The sequence below is a fragment of the Corvus kubaryi genome, unplaced genomic scaffold (genome assembly GCF_017639235.1).
Source record: "Corvus kubaryi isolate FWS band 111438036 unplaced genomic scaffold, C.kubaryi_AGA036_p1.0 37264, whole genome shotgun sequence".
NCBI lineage: Eukaryota > Metazoa > Chordata > Aves > Passeriformes > Corvidae > Corvus > Corvus kubaryi.
The window spans coordinates 3706743-3726013 of record NW_024581079.1 but is presented as its reverse complement, the minus strand read 5'-3'; the positions used below and the strand labels follow the sequence as shown (position 1 = coordinate 3726013).

Below are 19271 nucleotides of genomic sequence, written 5' to 3'. Positions count from 1 at the left end.
ACTGTGTCTGATAACAGGACAAATCTGTGTCTGATAGCAGGACAAAAGCAGCTCTGTAGATCCTGGCCCCCACCTCCGCCCGTGCCAGAGCACTGGGCTCAGCCAGTGCCTCCGTTCAAAAATCCCCTTTTGAGGTACCTGTCCTTCTGTCAGGCCTGTTGGTGTTTGGCAGCATGGCCAGAAATTGTCAGGAGATGGAGGGCAAACAGCCTGGTTGGATGTGAAGTCCTTAAGAATGGAAACTGAATCAGCTTCTTGTCCAGGTCATGTGCTGGTTTCTGTGCTCTTGCCTCGCCTCCTTGTATTTCTGATAACGCTTGTTTGGTTTGTCAGTTTGTCCAGTTTGGAACTGGTCTCTCAACTGGTTCCACACAGTGTGATAATTGTCTTCCATCTGTACACTCATCATTCCTGTACCTGGAAAAATGAAAAAGCAATGGAAGAGATATTGAGGGTTTTTTCAAACATTTTTTCCCTGAGAAAGTTTCCCTTTTAATGGGTTTATTGTGCTGCACAAGACATTTTTAAATAGCAAAGAGCAAGCAGTTTCACCCCTTACCTGGTCTTCCTAGGGTTTTTGACTAACCAAAATTAATTTCTGAATGATAAAAGCTTTTCTTCAGGATTATTTACTGAGCTAAAATAAATCTTTTTCCCAGGTGCTAATTTGTATTTTCCCTTTTGATATTTGCTTTTTGGACTATTGCAGAACTGTTGCCAGTTGTACATACTACTTGATAATAACTTAGTTCCTACTTCTTATTATTTCATTGATTTCTTGTGATTTCTGTGTTGGGGAGGTCATTAGGAAATGCTGGTGGGTAGCCATCCCTATTTTAGCTTATATTTTATTTCTTGAGTCCTTGGGTTCTTTTTTTCCCCTCATGTCTCAGTCTCAATCAGGAAAGGCTTGTAGGTACAGGTAATGTATTTTTTAGGTCAGTTGACATTGCTGTAAAAAACTTGGCAGGCTCCTGGATCACACTGCTTTAGACTGAGATAAAACCATGATCCTCAAGCTCAGTACATGTAGAAAGCAATTAATTGTTGTGAGCTCTGCTGAGGTGTGGGGAGGCATTGCCTGTGGGGCAGAGAGATAAGTTATAGGGATGGAGGAAACTAACATGGGATAAAGCCAGTTTCCCTTATGAGTCAATTATTTAAAATGATTGTAAATCTTTATTTTCCAGCTGTGCACCTTCCTAAGTGTTTTGGATCAGGAGTGAGAACTTAGGAGTGGAATGGTTTTGTTCTGGGAAGTGTTCTGCTGGCAAATCATCATTTCCTTGTTTGCTGCTCGTCCTGTTGCTGTTCACCTGTGTGGTTTAGGGGAAGCCATGGGGCTTTGGGGAATTGTGTTAGCCTGTGGATTTAGGTTTGAATTTTGGTTGCAGTATGAGGTCACCTGGGAAACATCCTTGCAAGGCTTTTTATTTCTAGCTCCAGCATGGTTGTGTGTGTCCAGCGAAAAAATGTGCTTTTCCTCATGACTTTGTTGTGGTGGTCGGATTGTTTTAAGACGGATGAGAAGAAAGTTTGTAATGTATGCTTTTGCAGTGAAGGATTTGACTGTATAGCTGCTGCAAGGTGAAAAGCTGTGCCCTGTGTACTAACAGAGGATGTCCTGTTGGTGAGGTGTTGGTAGGTTTTTGTGTGAGGGAGTCTTTGGGAAGGTTCTCTTGGCTCAGTGCAGGTGCTGAGTGCTCACTGCACACGCCCAGGCTCCTGGGGCACTGCCTCTGCTGTATGGTGTGTTTGAGTTTCACCTTGTTGGCTTCCTGACAGGAGCCTGTGTTGGCCTGGTGGACAGGAAACCAGTCTCAGTGCAGGCTTTGGGAACGGTCTGATAGAGGTGTTTGTTTGGTGTCACACCTTGGATGGCTTTGAAGGTGTATGAGTTTTCAGAGGAAAAATACATGTCATCTGGATGTTTCAGAAGAAAGGGAGGCTTGGTTGTACAGTACTGGAGGCTTGCAGTGTCTGGTTAGGATGGATTGGAGCTATTTAGCAGCATGTGGACTCTGGAGTTATTGTTCTTACAAGTTCTTGAGGTGAAATGTGGTCAATGGGAAGCTTAGTGTGTGTGTGTGGTAGCATTGATGGTTTGATGGAGGGATGATTTAAATTGTATAGGTTGTAGATGCAGTGTAGTTTGTCTTGTAACCAGCTCACCGAGTGCTGAAGAGGGGAATACTCTAATGTGTTCTGATGGGGTTTTTTTCCATCTGGTCTCCTTGGATTAAGGACCTGCACAGCCTCTTGGTCTTGGGGAACGCATAAAAAAGTTCCTGGTAGAAGAGAATATTGATTCATTCACTGGGAGGAGAATTTGAAGCAAATTTTAATGAAGAAGAACCAAGACAGAGTTGCCTGCTTGTTTTGCTGATTGTCAGGGTTTGGTATTACTCACAGCTTTTTCTTTGGTGTCTGGGACATGGTGGGATTTCCCTGCAAGGCTGCAAGTTGTGGATTGGTTCATAAGAGGGATTGTTGTGGCACAAGATGTAGGTGGAGGGTGTCTGGTTTGATATCAGGTTGAATTTTATCAATAAGTTGTTGGGGTTGGGAAGTTGAGTTTGATTCTGTAATTTTTATATCTGTATCTATAATGACCTTTTATTGATAGCTTAATCTTTTGTGGTCTACCTCTACTCCTTTGTTTGGCTCTTGTTCAGTTTTCACAAACTCTTTTTTAGGAGCTTTTCAGGTGTTTATAATTTAGGTTCTCTGGCCTAGTGGGTATGGGAAGGATACGGAAATTACTCCCTCTCCATTGTACATCCGTATGTTCTGTCAATAGCCCCACAGAATGTCAAGAATCAAGAGTCAAAAAGTCTGTGCTACCACAACCTCTTTGGAGAAGTCTCTTTTATGCTAAAGCAAATGGGATTTTTTAAAAAGCATTTACAGAGTTACTTGGGCTAAAAATAATTAACAACGGAAGAAAAACAACTTTCTTATATTTCTTGTTGAAATTTATTCCTGCTTTAATGAAAAGCATCAGTGGAACCCCTGTCCTCTTCATGCTAGTAAAAATGGTTACTAAAAGCAAGGGTATTTAGTCTGCTTCATTGCAGAGAGATAGCATTATGCTCCTTATAAAATGCTTATTGGATATTTACTAATCCCCTTTTTCAATGCAACATCACTTCTGAGGAGCTCGAAACATGAAGTATTTAATAATTTAAAAATATCCACATGCCCTCATGTACACAAAAAGATGATATTTGAGTGAATAAGGAGCTGTAGTGGAACAGATGCCAATTAGCTGCATCAGGCTGAGGGTTAAGCTGAGCCTCCAAGCTGTTGTTAGACAGGCTCTAGTACAGGAATCCATGGGGTTTTGTCATTGGAGCATTGCTGAATTCCCTGGACTTGGAAAAACTGGTACTCCGGGATCTTCCAGTTCCTGAACTGATAGCATTGAAAGACTCAGTCTAAAACTTTGTGAGGCTTATCTCTGGAGGAGATGTGGATACTGAAGAGAGGCTTTCAGTGCCTCAGTCACTCTGAGGTAATGCCCAGAAATCTTTGCTGTTTGAGGGACTTAGATCGGGATATCTTTGCAAGGCTGTGGATCTTGACAGGTCTGGCAACAAATGAAGTGATGGAGCTGCTCCTGCAAGCTCAGAGTCCGAGATGTGGCTTCCTGAAGGATCAGTTCTCAGAGGTGGGAATGCTTTAACAAAGTCCTCAGTTCCGCCTCCTTCCTCTGAAGAGCCATTATGCCTTTGTGTTCTTTTGAGGAGAGTATTAAAGTATTTACCTATCAGCAAATTGGGGGAATATTACACATTAGAGTCATCCTGCATTTTCTTCTATTTGATACATGCAAGTCTCTATATGAAACATTAAATATCCCTTCTGTTAGCAGCTGAGTTAGTATTTTAGTGACCTTATTTTCATCTGACCTTCGTGCACTTCCCCCATAAGTTCAAATGAGTACCAGAATCAGTCATTTCCCAGAGTTTTTAATTTATATGTGACTTCAAAATGCATGTTTTCTTTTATAATCTGGAAAAAATGTTCTGCAGTTCCTTTTGGCTTTTCTCCTCAGAGTCCCCCATATGAGGAGAAAAGAAAAGACAAAGAGAACAAAAACTTGAACCATTCTGAGAGTTTTTTCCTTTATTCCAGCATTCTGCATGTCAGGCTTTGCTTCCTTTTTGTGAAAATTGGTTTTATTGTTGGCAATTTTCCAGATGCAATGAATAATGGAACACCAGATGTCCACTGCTGAGAAAAATTACAGATGAGTAAACACTTTTCTGAGGTAGCATAAAAATCTATTAACAGTGCTTCTGGTGTGCCTGCAGACAGTGTGAGCTCCTGGCCTGCTGTGCTTTGTGCTGCACAGAGATGAATATCCAAAGCCTCTGCAGCCCTCTACATGCCTGGCTCTGCCAGGGATTCCTCTAGATGTAGATTATTTTCTAGGAATGAGCACTTACTACAGTGCTTGAGTGTGAATTCAATCACTGGATTTAGTTTTAATTATTGTCACACATGGGTTTGATTGAGGGTAAAAGTCCCAGAAATATTAGAAGAGATGGGGGTAAGGAAGGGTATGGAGAGTTGGCCTAGTCCCCAGCCTTTCCCCTCCAGCAGGCACAGTTCTGGTTGTGCCATGTTTTCAGACCCAAAGCAGGCTGTGTCCCAAAAGCCTTGTCTGGTTTTTCCCAGCTGTTTCAATCTCCTTGGAATAAGCTTGCACCACAGACTTTGCCTGTTGTACCTGACAAACATGACCCATCTACTTGGGAAAAGCAAAAGTATTCAGTGGTGGGTAATCCACATTTGATTGAGCAAACTGTTGGAGAGCTTCACTAGTCCTTACCTGATTTGTATGTGTCTCACCTGAATTTTCCTTGCTGCAGTAAAACCCATTGCTTGTGTGTTCTCACTGGGAAAGACTCTTTATTCTCCCTCTCCATTGCCTTTGCAGCAGTTTTACACATGGGAAAAGAAGTCATCCTCCTTCAGTCTGCTCTGTGTCCAGCTGTACTCTCCTGTTGCTGTCCTGTACACAGGTGTGTTGGAGCCTCCTGGAACACTGGCTTGGTCCACTAAAATGAACTGTGCAAAACCTCAAAAAGCTTTAGGTCATTTCAGTGAGCTGAGTGAGCATCAGCTAAGCAGGATGGTCCTTTTTGGGGGAAGCATTTAATTACCTTGATAACTTTAATTGTTTTGATAACTCACACTTATGCTGTCCCTTTCATTCTTCAGTCTTTAGGAAGTTTTTATTGATTGCTCAGTCTTCTGTTTGGAGGATGACTCCGCAGTTTCTACAATAAGCAAAATCTCTCTCAACTTAAAATTTGTTCCATGGGCTTTTTTTAATGATTCTCAATGCTCTTGCATCATCTTAAAAAGACAATTGAGTTTATCTTCTCAAGACTCCTCTAAGTTTTGGAAATAGGATTGCAGAGAAGCAGAAGGTTTCAGGGGTCCATCTATTCATTCTCACAGCTTGAGGACAGTAGAAGTAACTTTGTAGAGCCCTTTTCCCTTTGTGTATTTTATGTTCAGAGCAGGTAGGCATGAGGCTGGTAGATAGCTGATGTTATCCTAATGGAGAGATGGGAAGGAGCAAGTTGTTAATTTAGACCTTAATCATCCGGATACTGGACTAGAACATTAGAACTCAGTGCCTTAACTCTTAGTCTTGTGCAATCAGCCCATAATTATTTGCCTTATGAGTGACAGAGTGCCCGTAGCCCCTGGTGATCTCAGTCACAGTTGTGAATGCTCAGTGCTGCAGAAAATCAGGTCAAGTGTCTCACGGAGTGTCCACAGAGGAAGGAGCAGTTATGTCTGAAGAGTCTGTAAGAATAACAAAGGGAAAGCAAGCTTGTTTACATATGCTCAGTCCATCAAATTTACATTTATTTAAAAAAGAATTACAAATTGAAATGATAACATTTCTGTTCTTGAGCAAGCCAGATCTACAGGCAATTGTTTTCATGAAGCATTGATTAGTATTTTTAGTATTAGCCATCCTAGGCATTAGAAGAAAGCAGTATATAATAATATATTTAAAAGCTGTTGGACTAAACACTGGAGATCAAGCTGAATTGTCTGAGTGCTGTGTGACACATAAATTAACTATGCTATTATAGCCATGGTTAAAAGATTGTACCAGCTTTCCTGTGTGATCTTGGTGTCGGTGCCTTGGCACTGACCTGCGCAGTACAGGAATTAGCTGCTACCTTCTGGAAATGGTAGCAGAATATACAGAAAAACTGATTGGTTTTGGCAATTCACACATTTTTAGAGAGAGAAAACTAAGTATAGAAATGTGGTAGTATGACTCGGAGGTTTTTGTCACGTAAGGAATTTATTCCCAGCTTGGAAGAAGTGGTTTGTGTAGCCTTTCAGCGCAAGGTTTTGCACTGGGACTGTCGAAGAGCACAGAATAATATTGCATGCTACGATGTGACACTTCAGATGATTTTTCTGACTAACTGGGCAGGACCTGTCGAGGCTAAAAGCATTTGGTGAGAGGAAGCAGCAACAGCTGTTTTGCCTGTAGAGTCAGTTCTGTGTGTTGGTGCAACTGAGGAGACACCTGCAATTGAAGGCAATTTAAATGGACAGCTAGGGGTTGCCACGAGATAGTTCTTGATCCCACAGGTATGGGTAAAATGTCTGGTGATACCTGTAAAGAACAGAAGAAAAGAAAGAAACTTTAGTCAGTGGTAATAAACATCTGCTAAATACCCCACTTTTGTGTACAGTCTCGCTGTGTGGTTTTTGGCCGTACATTTCATGGAACTTCACGTGATTCCTGTGTGTCCAGTGCTCCAGCCTGCCCACGTTCCTCTGCACGGCAGCACAAACATCTGGTGTGTCAAACAGCTCTCCCAGGGTCTGGGGTTTGACACTGACGTGCCTTTGCAGACTGGGAACTGGAGGTTTTACTGGAGTGGATAACAAGAACAGCAGAGACATGCTGGAGAGGGACGTGGGCCACTACTAATAATATATCCAGGATGATTTTGATGGGTGTAGGAAGTGAAGCATTGCCATGCTGTGCTGGCCTAGTTGTTGCTGGTATTTCTGCCTTCTGTCATGGTTTGACTGGATTAGAAATGCTGCAGACCACATAGAGAGCTTGCTATGCACCACAAGTAGTGAGGAACTCACTAGTGCTCAGTGATAATTTTTCTATACTTGGACTTTCAATTTTACTTTAAGTACTTACTATAATGTGATAAAGTGAAATATGTATTGCGTACAGAACTTCAATGAAATTATTTTAAAGATGGGCTGAATGAGCATTATGCATTGTTTGGCCTTAAATGATGCTCTGTGCTTTCAAAATCAGAGCTGGGAGTGGTGATCTAATTTGGCTTTCTATCAAGTGGCTGTAGGGTCAACATGAGTAATTTGGTTCAAGTTCCAAACCTGTACCAGAAATAAAGCTTATGCTTATAGATATATTTAATTGAGAGCAAACAAAAACTCCTCAGTGATGCAGAACGCATCACGGCATTTGGTAAATTTGTTACCAGGTTAGTTCCCGATGATTGTTTTTCTATTTCTGCAGGATTTAGAATTCACATTTGAAGTTTCTAGATACTATTTTCACTTTGCAGATGGGTAGCTGGGCAGGAAGGGCTTCTGTGGTGTGCCCAAGGCCGTGGATAAAGCAGTGAAGGCTAGAATTGATCTGCCTGCATCTGATCCTCTCTTCTCTCTCACCCTCTTGATGGAAGCTCTGCCTGGGTGTGCAGTGCAGGATTGTTGTTTGTGCTGATGCTGATGCCTTTTCCTAGCGGTCCGATGTGGGTTTTGGGCAAGAATATTGAGGGGACAAGTCTTGTCTCTGAACTATGAAAAACTAGAGTTTTCTGTGTCTTGTTTTCTGGTGCTGTGCTGGGGCATGGCACACCATCAGGTACTCCAGCAGGGAGCACCGAGGGAGAGAGCAGAGTCCTTAGAAATGGGAAATGAAGGAAGGGGGTAAAGGCATTACCAGTTAATTGTAGAAGACTTTGCTTCATTTGTGTGAGCCGTTGTTTGAATATATTTTGCACTTGGATGGGATAAGGTGCCTTGGTCAACAAGGAAAGGATGCTGTATTAGAAGTCTGTCTAATGCCTGTTACCTTTTGTTTTGGGTATCTTTTAGGCAATGGAATTGATAATGTAGTAACTGCTAGATTTAGTAGTTGGTTTTCTTTGTTATTTAAGTTTTGGGTTCAACTTTATAAAGTGTAGGTACCTAGTCCATAATAGAGTTAATTGAGCTTGATTTAGTTTTGTTGGTGTCAGAGAGTTGCTTGGAAGGACTCCATCAGGGTGTTGTCAGTCTTTTAATTTGTTTGGGTTTTGGCTAAAATGGGTAGATTACTTCAGCACCAGAGAGGCAAACAACCTAAAGACTGCAAAAAATGTGGGTAGCTTTGTGCGTTAGTAAAAACGACAGGAAATATTGATGGAATGTGTGTATTGGATTCATTGTTGTAAAATCCTAGAGCCTTTCTAAAACTGAGCTCATTATGAGATACTTATTGAAGAAAAACTATAATAAACCAAACAGTCTACTAGAAAATACATTTTTTTACAGAGGCAGTTTTATATAATGGTCATTATGTGTGCCCTGATTATTGTGCATGCTTGCAGAACAGGCAAAAAGGGAAACATTTACTTGTTTACCATTGGATGTTTGAACTAAATGGTGTCTTCTACTGTCTGCTTTATATTCCTCTATAGGTAGTTTTAACTGGACCAGCATAAATTTATGTAGTCTTAAAATATAGAGGTGTGGGTTCAAAAAGCTGCAAGGGTACAAAGATCATTATAATTGGGATTGAATGAAAACATCAGACTTTTTTTCTAAACTAGAAGAGAAGCAGTTGACTGCATGTTAAGGGACTGTGTTGTGTTTATTATAGTTAAAATATCCCCAAATGCCAAAGTATGAAGTACGTCTCCCCCTGTTCTCTTCTCCAGGACAGGTGATAAAATGGTTATGTGTCTCAAGCTTTCAGGATTTTTTTTATCAATGACTTTATTCTCAGGCTGAAGGAGAGAAAGAGGGAGAGTTTGATTTTCCTGGTTACGAGACCATCATCTTTCAGACACAGATATTTTCTTCTATTAAAACCAGAAAACCACAAAGGTTCATATTTGTATAGTCCATAAGGATCAATGAATTTTTCAGTTGTCAAACCATTCTTGTATTTTGTCACACACTGGCTTTATTAATACAAGAGTGTAGAAGGGCAACTTTGTTGTCTTCTGATGGTCCAGTCTGAACCTTACCACAGAGGGGTGGGTTTTTGCAGCCCTGTTTTGCAGTTTCCTGTTTAGCGAAGGACAAGGAGAAAACACCCCAGGCCTTTGCAGTTCCCTGGTGTCAGGTTGTCTGTCCTTAGCGCCGTGGGTTCAGCTGCCTTGTCCTCTCTTCTGCTTCTGGCTCTTTATACCCTTCACTCCATACTTCTAAATCAGGGTTTTGCTTTTCAAATAAGCTGTCTCTGAGCAAGTATCCTTTTGCTTGTGTGTGAGAGCACTTTCCTAGAGCAGTTGAATGCTGCTGATTGCTACATCTGGGCATGCAGAGCCAACAGTTGGGAACGGTGATTAGGTTAAAAAGGAAAATTAAAAAAAGAAATCCCACATAGCAGTTGTGCAGGATGCCTTAAATGTCTGTGGAAGGTACCTCACACGGAGCACACATAAATTTTCTTGAACTACTTTAGGAAGCTTTTCTGAAAAGTAAGATTGCCACGAATCCTGCTGGAAGTAGATAATCTGAAGATCTAAGATGGATAGGTTTCCTTTGAGGTCCAGCTAGCAAAAGCACACGTGTGTGTGTGTGGCTGTTGTCCACAGGGATGGCGTGAGGAACCACACAGAATCCAAGTGCAGGATAAAATGGGATTATTTAATTAATTACAGACTTGTTTATATAGCTTTGTTCACAAGAGTGGTATAACATCATTGGGTGCTTGACTATCCACCTCCCAGAGTGATTGGCTGAACGGTATAACACCCATTTCCAAAATATTTTTCCCAGTGTAGAAAACAAGACACAAACAGCTTGCACCTGTAGTATAGTTTACAAAACAGCAAACTGTTTCCCCAGCTAGTTTGTGTGAGAAAGGAGACTTTCACAAGAGGCTGTAAAAACTGGAAAAATTTCTCTGCCAGCTTTTTTAGCATCCATATGTGTGTGCTTGTGTGGGTACAAAAAATACTTCTTTCTTCAGTCTTGTTCCAGTTGTAGTGAACTTCTCCATTTCAGAGATCTGGACATTACCTTTATTTTTTCATATAGGAAGTCAACTCAGAACTTAATTCAGTCTCATGCTGTGTATGATAAATTCTTACCAGTGTCTGAAGTGGTTGTTTTACACTGTCAACTGGAGCCCTGTTAGGAGCAATCACATCCTTTGAAACACAGTCATGAGCAGTGTCTCTAATGAAGAAATGCTTATGGAAATAGCACAAACAGCATATATGACATTTTTGTTCAAGGAGAGCTCAGACTAACTTCTGTCTCATAGTGAAACTGGAGAGCTTTTACACCAGCCTGGTGTATTGGCCCCTTTAAACCAGTAATGCTAGAGTGATGCTTTTAGCTCCAAACAAACGTTTTGTTTGTTGACATGTGTTTTGCAACAAAGTGGCTTGCTAATTATATGGTATAAAAAATGTAAATTTCATGATGAGGCACTGTAAGTAAAATTGTTGGTAGCCCAAAGTAGTAAGTACTGGAAGAACTAGTTGTATGCAACTGTCAGTCTAACTGGAACTGTAATATGAAGAGGCAAAAAAGTCTGTTCATTGTGTACAGTTTGGTAAATAAACACTGATGTATGTGTAGGAGGGTGGAAATTATACTTTATATGCTGTACTGTTTTGTTTAGAAGGATACAGTTTCATTTAGATTCTCCATTTGATGCAGGTCACATTACCTCTTCCAGGCTGGATTTTCTTCTTGCCTTGTGCAAAGCTACTAGAGCACAGGAAAAAAATGCCCATCAAGAGGAAATTAAGTATTTAAGTAAAAGAGTTTGAACATATCCCATGTTTTAAAAACACACAGTTAAGTCCTTGATATTCATTGCCCTTGCTGAACTGCAGTGCTCCATGCAGCTCTTCATAATACCCCAGGACCTGTAAAAGGGGAGACTGGAACAAATCTGTTTAGTTTCTCCGGAACTTGCATTTTCTGGAAGAATAGGATGGCAGTTCTGTGTTTTATTCCAGTGAAGATTATTGAATCTGTCACACTGTGCCATTATTTAATGGTAAAGTCACATCTGCTGCCATTAGTTAACTCCTTGGTTAGTCTTTTGGGTAGAGAAATGTTACTAGTGGATGTAGTGACACTACAAATGCAGTCTACTTTATTATTAAAACTTACAACTTCAGTTTCATCAAGTTAAAATACCTTCTGCTGCAATTAGACACTTGCACAGCTTCTGATTATTCTGTGAAATTCAGTCACACAAAGCTGTGAGCCAGAGGGTCTGGTTGAATAGGTGTAGTGCCATTTGAACACACATGTATGGTGGTAAACAAATATGGGAAGTAATGCAGAACATTTATTTTTTAATTTTTATTTAATTGCACAAAGTCACCTAAACAGAAATGTAAAATCTGAATGCAAGAATATGATGAAGCTGTTTCAGGGTCATCCATTCTAAATTTCTTGTGGTTTAGTAGTGATGCTACTTCAGAATTGACCTTTATTGTTGACAGCATATTTTATTCAATGTATTACTATTTTGGAGTCACATCTAACAGTTTTTTTCTCTCTCTTACAGACTGGACTTTGACATTCATTTCATGAAAGAGGTTTCCAAGTAGTTGTCTTATAATAACTTTGAGAAGAAGTTCTATGTAGCTCTTACTTTCAAGAGTGCTGCAAAAATGATTACTTCAGATTTGCCAGTACTACAGTGAGTATATGCTTCTCTCTACATTTGAAATCTTCACTTTTATAAAGGTTGAAGTAAACAGAGAGGTGATTGTGAGGATAAAGCACAAGCTTGAGAGAAGTGTATGTTAGTGTGACTGTTCCAGGCCTCCTGTGTTTTCATATGCTGAGAAACTGTGTAAAAAAAGCTGCAAAACACTTAATCTAAAAAATATTTCTTTCTATGTATAGAGATTTAACTTTGCCGTGAAAATGTCTTTAATGCTTGAGGGAGATTTCAGCAGCATGGATTGGTTTTGGTCATAATTGACCATATTGTGTATTCCAGTTGTGTACTGTCTCACACCATATTGTGTATTCCAGTTGTGTACTTTCTTACAATGAGCTGAATTTATTGTGCAAAAAGCCTTTGCCTACTGCAGTTGAAGACAGCAAGTGGCATGGATATGTTTTGGTCCTGCTAGGAAATAGGAGTGGCTAATGCTCATGGGAACATGAGTTTGCTTGGATAAAGTGAGCTACTGGGAAGAACAGAGTGGAAGTCTGTAGTAGGAGGAGCTGGAGAGTAAATCAAGTAGAGTTAAGAAGGAATTTTAGAGACAGGAACCTGCTCCCCTCTTCACAGGGCAGGGAGAGAACACAAAGTGAAGAAGCTCATGCGGTGAGTTAATGACAAGAGAAATAACAACAGACCAAATGGGCTTGGCTTGGAGAAAATTAATTTACTGCTAATGAAAAAAGATTTGGATGATGGTGAGAAACAAAGACAAAACCCACCAGGTGTTCCTTCTACCCCTGCCCTTACCTCAGTTCACCTTCAACCTTTTGTCCCACCCCATCCCCTCATGCCCCCAGCATGGGTGCCCAGCCCAGCCCACTCCAGCATGGGCTCCTCTCACAAAACCCCCACCAAAAGTCCCCCACCATCCCCTCCCAGAGCCCCCTCTGTGACCACCCTGCTGCCAGTGCCAGGCACCTGCACCAGGTAACTATCTAATGTTAATTTATTTTTGCTTGGAATGTTTTCTAATTTATATTTTTTACCTCAGGGTGTGAAGGAGCCTCAGTTTATCAGGGTTGAGTGGAGTTCTAAGCTAAGATTTCAAGTCCTGTTATTTAAGAAACAGAATGGTTGGACAGTTGAAAAGAAATTTGTCTGACCTTAATAATAACATGCTTTGCATTACAGTTTTCTCTTGTATTTTTAAAACCTCTTTAAAAAAACTTAGTTGTGGGTGAGTACAGGCTAAAGCTGTGGATGACCTTGATGGGCAGCACTGAGGGGGAGTGTCAGCCTGAGGGGGTTCTTGTTAACTTAGGGATTAGTTGTGGAAGAACATTTTACTGGTTCATATTTCCTGGATTTGCCACATTCATGAAGTGAGGGGATGTTTGTGAAATATGCCAAGATGAAAAAGCTAGGAGATTCTGTGATGGCAGTGGTAGGAAGGGGTATTCCCATTCCTGCCTCAAGAACCCAGATGGACTAAGAAGTGAATGGAATATCAGGGAGTTTAAGGTTAAAAAGTACATATTAATGGATTTGGTAATGCTACACACCAGCTGAAAAACCTGAGGGACATTAAATATACCGGCATATTCTTTAATCAGAGCCACCAATATTAAGCAAATCAAAGAGTGAAAAAGCCCATGAATGTTGTTTTTTCTGATAGCATTTGGAATCATTTAATGCTACTCTGTGAAGTGTTGGTGAGATGTCATCCTCAACAATACATTGTAGTTTTGATTGCTTATGAGCAAGAGGAGGTTTTTCATTTCACAAAGGACTCAGCATGATTTGCACATAAAGGTTTTGGGACTCTCCTGAGGGCTCAGAACATTGGCTAGTGTGGATGAAGTATCAAAGAAAGTGACAAATTCTAATTCAGAAAGTCTCAGCCAGGCTTCATCAGGAACAGTGCTGGCTAAGGGTGAGGAGACCTGAAGCAATTTTTGGGGTAGGGGGTACTAGCTTCACACATTTACAGATTTGGGAAGACACAGTCCAGTTCCACACAGAAAGCCAAGGTTTCCTTCCTAGCTCTTAAATGAATTATTTGAAGGATTATTATAATCTCCCATTCCTGTGCTTAATTTCTACTTCTTTTTTGTAATGTTTTCTAATCTTTCTGGCTACCCTCTTTAAACAAACAATCCTAAAGCCAATTTGATATGTTAATATATTGCTTAGGACCATATCATATATTCCCTCCCCAATTCTTCTTTGTTGAGGAAACATGAAAGGAGAATCTTTAACCTTTCTAGATTCCTAGAAGTGGCTTCAGAACACAATGAAGACAGGATTTCACTCACTGGTGTTTCAAATGTTTGGAGAAAACATCTGGTGTGTTTGACCTGCGTGATGGACAGCTATGAGTCTTCTCTCAGTGACATGACTCATGTTTGCTCTTTAGATTTTTGAAGATCAACCATGAGAACTGATTCATCCATGATTCATGAGCCTGTGCATTTAGCCATTTTTCTTCATGAATGCTTTTTTCACAAGGCTGAATCTGGTGATAGCAATTACTGAATTTATCTCCGCCAGAATGTCGAGCCCCTCAGCAACAGCGATTAAAGATTATAGAAGTGTTTTGGTTTCTTTTTTTACAAAACCTGATACATAAACACAGGTTTTTGCTGTGGTATGTTTTTAAAGGGGCATGGTGTATAAACTCTATAGCTAGGGCTTTGTGGAATAGTAGAAGAAAGGTAAATTTGTTTTAGTTCCTTTACAGAGATGTGAAATTTACTGTGTTAGTGGAAACATGTTTTTCAGAAGCATGATGTGGTAAAGGGCTGTCCAGTAATCTGTTAATTCTTCATTAGCATGGATAGTTTCAAGGATTAGTAATTATAACTCTGGAATAATATCTGGAGTTTTTAGAAGGGATCCTGCAGTTACTGTCACTTTTCTAGGATGCTTTAGTTACCACAGAAACCAGAAGGCAAAGCAGAGAAAACCTGAGCCCTAAAAAGGGGTTATCACTTGTCTCCTTTGCTCTGCTCACCCCACTCTTGGAGGTCCCCCCCACCTCTGTCCAATTCTCTCATGTCCCTGTCATGTCAAAGGAGTCTTAAGAGAGAAAAGGTTTAGCTTTAGGCACTGCCACCTCTCCTTAGATGAAGCAGGTTTCCTTAGGCCCAGATTATCTTCCCTCCCAACAGCTTCAGGAAAGATGAATTATGAGTAAGCCAAAGTTTCCCCCTCAGGTGCCTAGTCACACACACATGGAATGAGGATAGGATAATTCTGGTCTATTAAGATGTGAATAACTGCCACTAGATAAATTACTTCTTAGCAGTTCTGCGAGACGTGTAGGGAATGAGGGAGATGGATGCTGGCCAGCTGCTTCTCTCAGTGAGTGCTACAACCTGCCAGAGCTGCAGGCAGTTAGGAGATGCTGTACTGCTGCTCTGAGCTCAGAAAGAAGAGGAAAAAGGGCAGGTCTGTGTAGCCAGAGCAACTGCGAGGCTGGGACAAGCAAGAGGCACTACCCCCCAAACTGAAAGGGCTCATGGCCACACTGGAAGGGCGTTTTTGTGCAGGAGTTGCTTGATTCAAACAGAATTCCTTGCTGCTTGAAATGATGTTTATTTTAATATGAAACCAGCTAGGGACTGGAGGTTGTCCTTGATCCTGTCTCTCTACTCCAAATAATGTGAGGATTGAAGGGAACCCAGTTTTTGATGTTTTCCCCTTGCTCCTTATAGATTTTCATTGCTGGAAAGAAGTTTCCTTTCTTCCTCACATGTTGTTAGGGCGAGGTTCATCTTGTTTAGTTTGAAACATTTATATTTGAGCTGCTTGTCATGATCACCTTACCAGCAATGGAGAGAAAACAAAATTTATAAGACTTAAACTGACTGACCAGTTTTGGACACTGACCTTAGTGTGAGTTATCTTGTACATTAAGATTTTCTGTTCCGCATTGCATATGTCTCAAATTTAGATTAGATGAATCTCACCCTTAGTACTCATTTATTGAGCTTTTCCCAAAAAGGGAAACAGCCAAAGAGGCTTCCAGCAAATTAGAGAAGTTTTACCAGAAGAATATGAAGAGACTCAGGTTTAAGACAACAGTCTATGTAAGGCAAAGAATAGAAGGTGGTTATTAACTTAATTGTTCCTTCCATATGCAGTGTTTGGAAACATTTGAAATTTCCAGAACTAAACAGACAAATTTATCTGGAGGTTTTGCTAGACTGGACTGAGGCTGTATAGGAAAACAGAATTCTCTGTGGAATAGATGCATGTGAAATAGTAGTAGAGTTTAATTTATTTATATAGCTCTGGTGTTTCAAGGGAAGGATTTGAGCTGTTTGCCTAGGAGGATTGCTGAATCTGTTTTTAATAGAGAGAAATTTTTATCCTGATGATCCTTGGGGTGCAAGTTTATAAGCTAGCAAAGCACAGCATTTCCCCAGGAATGGGGGTATTGTTTAGACAGACACACCATGCCTGAAACTTTTCCAGTGGGGATCTGAGCAGATCAGAGAGAAAAGCTTTGGGGTTTTTTTGGAGAGAGCAATAGAGAGTGGTTTTAATTTCTCTCCAGCAACAGAAGGCAGCAGATATTTTTATGGGGTTCTTTACTTCTGTATTCAAAATCTATTAAAATTGCCTTTGTGAGGCAATGTACATTTTTGTCAAATTGACTTGCAGTGTGATGAAGTCTTTGAGTAAAGGCTAGATACATCCATCTGCATAAACATGTTTTCAGCTGTATTTACTGCATTGCTTTTCTCTGGTGTGGCCCTATTTTATCAAACAATTTGGAACTCCATGTGGGGTATCTTTTATTTGATTTTAGGCTTTTTATATTTTTGGGTGTTTTTCCAAATTCGTAGCTTGATACTAAGTTTTTCACATTTCACAGTTTATTAAGTGAAAAAGCTACTTTTTAATTGTATCACAACAAAGCTGCATTTTCAGTATTTTGTAGAGGTACTGTGTTGCAAGCATGTAATTTGTGAACTCAAATGCAGTTGAATGGTTGTTTTTCATCTAGGGTGCCTGATATTCTGGGGTGTGTAGAGTATTTAGAGATAATCTGCTGAAGGTACTTTCAGAAAAAGAGTTTAATATACGTTCTTCTGCATTCTGGCTTTTGTAAAGGGTTCTGTGGACCCCTTAGTGTTTCTGTGCTTGCAAATTGGAAAAGGTTGGAAAACAGTGTCTTACTATGAGAAATGCATCATAGTTCTGCAGAATTATTTGAGTGAGAGCAGACCTAAGCAATACAGTAATTTCAGTAAAGAGGAGTATGAGAACATTCCCAGTTCTGATACAAGGATATCTTTCTGCATTATTAAATAGCTTTCTTGGTGATACAACAAATTTGTGAATAATATCTGGATCTATAGAGCAAAATACAAAATAACCCCCAGACAATGTGGAAGATTTCTGTAGATCTTGGCTTGCTGGAGCTTCTCAGTTTCTCTAGAGCAGATCACTAATGCTGCCTTTTATGTTTGAGGCTCTGTAAAATATGGAATAGGTCTGGTTTTCACCTTTCCTTTGCACAAGTTGTACAGCAACTGAAATCCTTTCACTTCAAGGAAATGATTTTGGATTTAAAGAAGTCTATGACTACAACTACACCCATCCCTGAGTAATCTAGGACACTATTAGTTGTAAATGAAAATTTGTAGAGATCTGTTGCACTAGTGGTCTTGCACAGTAAAAACAGAGCCCATCAGTAACAGGTATGGTTTTGCATGTGAGCTGCTCTTGGGCAAGATCTAATGCTTCAACAGATCAATTACAATCTGAGTTTCTTCAAGCAGGTATGTCTTTTTGGAAGGCAGAGAAGTACCTGTGCCTCTGGCTGGGAGGGGTGGTGAGCATTGGGAGAATTTTTTTTTCTTATCATGGTCTTCAATCTGAAATGGCAACAAGTGTGAAATTATTGTTTGGGCTTCTCTGCTAACAGGAGTTGAACAGTGTCAAGGGTTTTCCATTGTACAAGTGAAAATATTTTTCTAACTGCAAAAATTATAAATGTCTTCAGATCAAAGGGAGTTTTTGGGTTTGGGCCTCACAGTCAGCATGAATCCTCTTTATTAATAGCTGCGCTTGTCTTGGGGTGTGACTGAGAGCATGGTGTGAGCTGTGTGGAACCTTGTGTAACTGTGCTAATGATGAGCCAGCTGGATTGGACTCCACATTGCTCTTGGGGCCTTGAGAGCAGCTCAGAAGCAGCTACAGAGAGTAAAAGGAAGTTCTTAGTAGTGAATACATTGTGGGATGGATGAATTGAGCATGTACTGGTTAATATAGCCAGTTTTGAAGTGTAACGTGGCTTCAAATGAAGCTGTTAATTTAAAGAACTTCCAGTCAATAAAATGACATTGCAGCTGATGAAAAGGTAAGGCCTTTTGCCAGGGCCAGTGTTCGATTCCTTGGTTTGCAGAATAAATGAGGAAAGCCTTTTAATGCTGACTTTTTTTGTTGTTTATCTGTTTTCTGGCTCAGGACTAAGTATTTAATCAGTCAGTTAGAGATTACTTGTTGATTTCAAATCATTTGAATTTATCTAGTGTTTTTCCCCCCTAGGGATTCTACCAACGAAACTACTGCACATTCAGATGCTGGCAGTGAGCTTGAAGAAGCAGAAGTCAAAGGAAAAAGAAAAAGGGGCCGTCCCGGCAGGCCTCCAGTATGTGTAATTTATTTTTGTTTTGTTATGCATCTATTTAAAATTGACTGCAGACTCTTTTTCATCTGATCATCTTGTGGTCACATAAATAGGCTTTTAATGAGTCCTGTGTCAGACTTTATGAAGACTTGCAGTATGAAATATTTATCAGATTGATGTGCAAACAATGTTTGGAGTGTTTAAAAAAAGGACATTAAAATGATCTCACAATAGCTGTTAATATTTTTTTGCTAGCTGCTTTCATGAACAATACAGTTTTGTTATTACTGTCATTACAACATTCTTCCAGATATGAGAATAACCTCAGTAAGTACAACCACTGTCTTCTTGAAAGTTGTAATGGACTTTAAGTGACAAATGACATATGAGCCATCCTTTATTACTGATACTCTTCTCCTGTGAATGGAAGAATTGCAGCATGATATTTACTAGATGCCTGAGAAAAATCTATTAACACAATTAAAAATTCATGTGATTGACATACACTGCATTCTGCTTACAGACTGGGAGCTGCAGCTGCAGCAGGTGATATTGTCCTTGTCTCTGCTGGCCTATCAGCAGGAGCATACAGAAACAGTTCTCTTCTACACAGGGTATTAAGGAAGCTTTCTCTTTTATTTTCACTTATTTTATAAAATAGCCAATTTATTGGAAAATAAAGGGAAAGTTCTGTGTGTCATGTTGTCCTTCATCTTGGTTCTTGAAGATAAT

At 40.1% G+C, this 19271-nt stretch overlaps 1 protein-coding gene across 4 annotated transcripts in view; it reads left to right on the top strand.

The window, feature by feature from the left end:
* Positions 1-19271, top strand: part of STAG1 (stromal antigen 1) — a 173074-nt gene that overhangs the window by 27322 nt on the left and 126481 nt on the right. For 2 of the 4 annotated variants that reach the window (XM_042024746.1, XM_042024745.1), the window contains exons 2-3: positions 11786-11920; positions 18458-18560. In XM_042024746.1, the coding sequence (XP_041880680.1) occupies positions 11892-11920; positions 18458-18560 (132 nt within the window). In that variant the 5' untranslated portion in view covers positions 11786-11891. Of the gene's footprint in view, positions 1-598; positions 5031-11785; positions 11921-18457; positions 18561-19271 lie in introns of those variants that run through there. The other 2 variants (XM_042024747.1, XM_042024748.1) reach the window with 2 other exon arrangements.